This window comes from Homarus americanus, unplaced genomic scaffold, assembly GCF_018991925.1.
Source record: "Homarus americanus isolate GMGI-L3 unplaced genomic scaffold, GMGI_Hamer_2.0 scaffold25156, whole genome shotgun sequence".
Taxonomy (NCBI): domain Eukaryota; kingdom Metazoa; phylum Arthropoda; class Malacostraca; order Decapoda; family Nephropidae; genus Homarus; species Homarus americanus.
In genome coordinates this window covers 109,035-114,583 of record NW_024723421.1, presented here as the reverse complement: position 1 = coordinate 114,583, position 5,549 = coordinate 109,035, and the positions used below count along the sequence as shown (strand labels likewise).

At 45.4% G+C, this 5,549-nt stretch overlaps 1 protein-coding gene across 1 annotated transcript; it reads right to left on the bottom strand.

The window, feature by feature from the left end:
- Window positions 1–1,128: 1,128 nt before the first annotated feature.
- LOC121863448 (alpha carbonic anhydrase 8-like) lies at window positions 1,129–1,425 on the bottom strand. The gene has a single exon (XM_042362108.1). The coding sequence runs from the start codon at window positions 1,423–1,425 to the stop codon at window positions 1,129–1,131; it is 297 nt and encodes a 98-aa protein (XP_042218042.1).
- Between the last annotated feature and the right edge of the window lie 4,124 nt (window positions 1,426–5,549).

Sequence of the window (5,549 nt, the reverse complement as noted above, 5' to 3'; positions counted from 1 at the left end):
AGGATCAATTGAGTAAGGATCTGTAGCGCAAGGATTCGTGGAGTGAGGATCCTTAGAGTAAGGACCCTTAGAGCGAGGATCCGTAGAGCAAAGATTCTTCGAGCTAGTATAGAGCAAAGATCCACAGAGCAAGGATCCGTAGAGCGAGGATCCGTAAAGATCAATGACCCTTGAAGCATCATATTAGTTTTATTTCTTTCTCTGAGGTGAGGAAAAAACTCGTATTTCCTGCCACATCAGATCAGACTTTTTTTCCCTCCCCCTAACCCCCAGGAGGGTGTTGGGGTGGTGCTCTTCTCTCCTATCTGCTTCCCCAACATCTTTCAGCCCCAACCAGTGATATCATCCTTCCCCTCCCTATTTTTACTCCCCCATCCCCTCTCCACTCCCTCTTTACTTTCCTCATCTCCCCCACACCCCATCCCTATCTATCCCCCTCAATCCCCTCTTCCCTCCTACCAATCCTCTCACCAACCATCATCAACCTATATTACTCCGGTTCTCTCTCTCTCTCTCTCTCTCTGAACGGAAGCTCTTAAGTCTGGATCTAGTTTATAAAGGAGTGGCCATTAATTATCTTTGATATTTATTACGGTTTTTGTATCTTTAACATGGAAGTTAATATCATTAGCATTAGTATTTTTTTAAGGGTGATATTATCATTAACACAAGAGTTTAACATTCCAGAGATATCCTAAAGATAAAATTATGGTTTACTTCGTATGTGAAAATGTTGGAAATTTAACGGAGAGAGAGAGAGAGAGAGAGAGAACATATATTCGTCAAGAAATAAAATATATTCCGTATAAAAATCCGTATATATCCGCTTACAAAAACGCTCCGAGCCAAACAATAACAAACATCTCTCTCCCACTATCACACTGCCACACTAAACGACCTCCCATTAACACCACGACTCACGCAGCAACACCCCCGCGAGAGAGAGAGAGAGAGAGAGAGAGAGAGAGAATTAAATTGGAAAACATAAGGACGCAGATAGATAGATAGACAGACAGACAGAGAGATAGATAGATAGATAGATAGATAGATAGATGTTAAGTACTGAGGGAAAGAGAGAGAGAGAAAGATGTAAAATTTAAAATATTCCCATTAAAACTTGTCCCTGTTCTATCGTTTGGACAAGAGAAGGTTGGAAGTTGTAATTTCTTTGACCTGATGTAAGCTTAGTGGGGTGAGGACTGCTAATGTGGGAGGATTGGTACTGGGGAAGGCCTGGTACTGGGCAAGACTTGGTACTGGGGAAGGCTTGGTACTGGGGAAAGGCTTGGTACTGGGGAAGGCTTGATACTGGGGAAGGCTTGGTACAGGGGAGTGACTGGTACTGGGAAGGACTGGTACTAAAGGCTTGGTACTGGGGAAGGCCTGAACTGGGGAAGGCTTGGTACGGGGAAGGCCTGGTACCATTGGTACTGGGGAAGGCTTGGTACTGGGGAAGGCTTGAACTGGTACTGGCTGGTACTGAACTGGGAAGGCTTGGTACTGGGGAGGGCTGGTACTGGGAAGGACTGGTACTGGGGATGACTAGTACTAGGAAGGCTGGTCCTGGAAAAGGCTAGTACTGGGGAGATGGTACTAAAAGGACGTACTGGGATGATTTAGTATGGGGAAGGCTGGTACTGGGGAAAGTTAGTACTGGGCAAGGTTGGTACTGGGGAGGACTGGTACTGGGGAAAGTTACTGCTGGGGAAGGCTGGTACTAGGGAGGACAGTACTGGGGTGCAAACCGTAGATGCTGATGAAGGATTTGAGTTCATAAATTAAGAGTTCGAGTAAACACTGTTTTTTAATAACCCTTGAAATAATTTGACTCATTATTGTTTGGGTAATTCATCGCTTCGTGTATATTTCAGATGACTTTTCTGGAACCATATAAACCCTTTACTTTCCAGTTTGTAAAGCAAAATTTACCATAAATTGTCCGAGCTAACTTTTTGGGGAGTAACAGTTGTGAACGTTTGTAATAACCTGCCAGAAAGTGTTGTGGCGGCACCGGATGTAAACTCATTTAAGACCAGAATTGACCAACACTGGTGCAGGTTCAGGTACGTACATTTGGAGTCAACAGTGCGTAACAGGGGCGTGACTGACCACCCAGGATGCTAGAAAGCCGTCTGGTGGTGAAGAGGATAATGTAGATAAAGTGTATCATGTTAGGTTCAAAGAACGAATTCGTACACTGAGCGATAGAAAACCTACCACAACGCGTTGAGGACGTTTGCAAAATATTCAGAAATCGAAATTTGATGTCGTGGGTTTTTCTAATTATCCACAATGCATTTTGGACGGTTTCGAAATTCCTCTAACCTAACCTAACCTAACATAACCTAACGTATAGCGAAATATCGCTTTCTGGTTAGTTTGAGAACGTCCACAACGTTGTGGACGTTTCTTTTTTTTTTGCTCAGTAGGCGAATTCGTTATTTGAGCCTAACATTTATATACCATGATAGGTCTCCAGTGGAAATAAGCCTAGAGCACGGTGCTTGGGTTATCCTTAGTTGAATCGACATAAACTGTTTACCTGCATTGTTTATGTACATTCTAAATACATTGTGAATTTATATGATGCATTTTAGTGAATAAAAATAAATCACCCAGCCATTATATGTGTGTATATAACTCATACGTTTAATAGATAGTCCTTAAAACTACACATTACAAAACACAAGATATTTATATACATTTTGTGTCTTTGAATGTTGATAGCTTTAATATCAAATGAACAACAACTTATACAAACTGTCAGTGTAGAACAGAGAACCAGTTTAACACTTTATATTAGAGCGGTGAGTACCCTACCCGCGGTACTCTCTCACCAACACAGAAAACATACCTGGGCTGGAGGAGAGTCAAGGGGTGACTGTAGGATCCTGATGTTCTCATTCTTCACTCTTCTCTACAGTCATAAAGGGAAACAAAACTCACAAGAACTTTTGTTATGGCATGTACTGTAGGTATTGCCCAAGTAATGGTGTTAGTAGTAGTGGTAGTGATGGTAATATTAGTGCTGGTGTCCGTGGTGGTAATAGTGGCTGGTAGTGACACTGGTGGTAGTGGTCTTGATTGTCGTATAAATACTGGTAATTGTGGTGGTAATGGTGTTGGTATTGGTGGTAGTGGTGTTAATGGTGGTATAAGTTGTTGTAAATTTTTAATTTCAATTTTGTCGCTGGCAGCAACTAGTTTATTGTACACCCCATAATCATCATGTAAGCGGTAACACAAAAAGAATTACAGAGTAGAGGTCACAAAGGGTGTTTATCAGACCACAGTGGTCAGGATATTATGGCATTTGATATTACAAAGTATTTCCAGTACATTATTTGCTTCGTTTTGCACACAGTAGTTAACTTACCTACTGAATGCAAAATATGTATGGGTATAGTTTTAATATAGGCACAGGATACATGATTTGCTGAGTGTGGTCCCGCAGCAGAAGGGAGAGATTTTTTTTTAGATTGCCCACGAGGCAGCTAGTTTATTGGGCACCCCCTAACATCCAGTGCAAGGTGAAGCGCAGAAGCGTTTACAGCGCCCATCTGGGAAGCATGCGGAATTCATGCATTAAGGGCGTAAAAGCCTGAAGGGTCATGGGTTTTGTCAGCAAGTTACATAAAGTGCAATTTATCTGTTTATGGCAAAGTGTGGCAGGTCCTAATAAGGTCAAGTGCCAGGCCTGTCACTAGGAGGAGGGATATCTGGTCAGGGAGGTTAGAGGTGTTGGAAGCCCAGGAAGGTCCACAGCAAGGATGGCGCGACTCACTGCTCGGGCAATAGAGGATATCTCGGAGTATGAAAATAAATGGAAAATAAAAACAAACAAAACGAAATTCGAGGTCATACCCATAGCCAAATTCAAGCCGGCGCCATTGATGATCGACGACGAAGAGATTGAGTACTCTAAACAAGGCAGGCTGCTCGGCCTCATCATCTCTCGGACGGGCATCATTTCCCACGTGAAGGACAGACTAAATAAAGGCAAAGTCGCCGCAGCCAAATTAAAACGTTTTAAACTGATGCCTAAGAAGATACAAGTTCACCTGTACAAGGCGCTGGTGAGGCCTGTGTTGGAGTACCCACATATACTACTCGTCACACTCGGGAAGACAAGACTACAACAACTACAGAGCTTTCAAAACAAGTGTTTGAGGTCAGACAGTGGCCAAGCGCCACCCTACCAGGAGACAATGGAAACCATCCACCTGAGAAATAAAACAGAGGCCCTCAACGTCAGGTTCCATCGCCCTGGGAAGAAGGTTTGGGACAAGCTCCTGGACGACCCTCACAGCCCAGATCACCTACGCGGGGAAGACATCAACGGAGGGCGACCCCACGCCTGGTGGCCCCGGAGTCTGCCCGCACTACAACAACCCAACCCACGACCCATCTATGTCCGCCACAGCGATCCACCTTAGATTAAAACTTAGATGATATAAGTTCACATTTAACAAGTCACAATCTAGTGAGTCCATAACGTAATACAGTATAAGATTTTAATAAACTTGTAATTGTAAAATCAATCTAGTCATTGTCGACTAAAGTAACCATTGTGCAACCTCATCCTAAATCCTAGGTTAGCTTAGTTAGCCAACAAACTCTGTAATATATAAAACAGGGGGTGTCGTCCCCCTCTGCTTAACTCATTAAACTTCTTTCCCAACCTTTCCCCCCACGACTATACTGTATGTTGTGACTTCTCTATCCCTCATGTCTGGCTGTGCCTTGAGCGCCAGCATGCCTTCCATCCGTTCCCTACCTTAAAAAAAAAAAAAAGTGTCAGTAACAGCTAGGGACCTGTAAGAGGAGGTCATAGGGTAAGTGAGGATGTAGCGAGAGAGGGTGTGAGAGTCGGGTGACCACAAAGTTTACAAACAGTGCGGCCAGGCTTAAGGTCGCCAATGTACTAGGCGTGGCGAAGTACAGTGGGGGTGGAGGTGATATGGTGTGGTGGGACTGGTACAGTAGCGGTGGAGGGAGGCACATAGGCATTGACAATATTGAGGGGCATACCTTTTAGTGTGAGTGTGATGGCGTGTGCGTCGACATGCCGGTGGGGTACGGGTAGCCGGGGGTGGTGTCCTCAGGTCCAATAGGTAGCCCTGGTGGAGACAGCTCAGACACAGGAGCGGGCGCGGCTTGCGGTGGGTGGACAGGTTGAGGCACCACGTGTCGTGAAGATAACATATTGAGGCAGGACTTCGCTCGGGGGCAGCAGGACACACCAGGGCAGGCCCTGGTAGGCACTACACCATTAGTGAAGGCCGCCGGCGGTGGAGTAGGCCGTGAGCAGGTGGGGCTCACAGGGGGACTACCAGCTTGTGCCAAACCAGAAGAAAGGGGTGGTCTGGGTGGCAACAGAGGGCAAGAGTAGGTCGGAGATGGTGGTACAGAGTACAGCGAAGAGTTTTTCAATACGATTGGTTTGAAGGCGATCTGAGTCCCTTGCTACCCTGGGACTGAATTCCCACCTCCGCGGCGGCGGCGGCAGCAGGTCGCAATGTCGTGGCTCTGCCAGTAGACCACGCCCG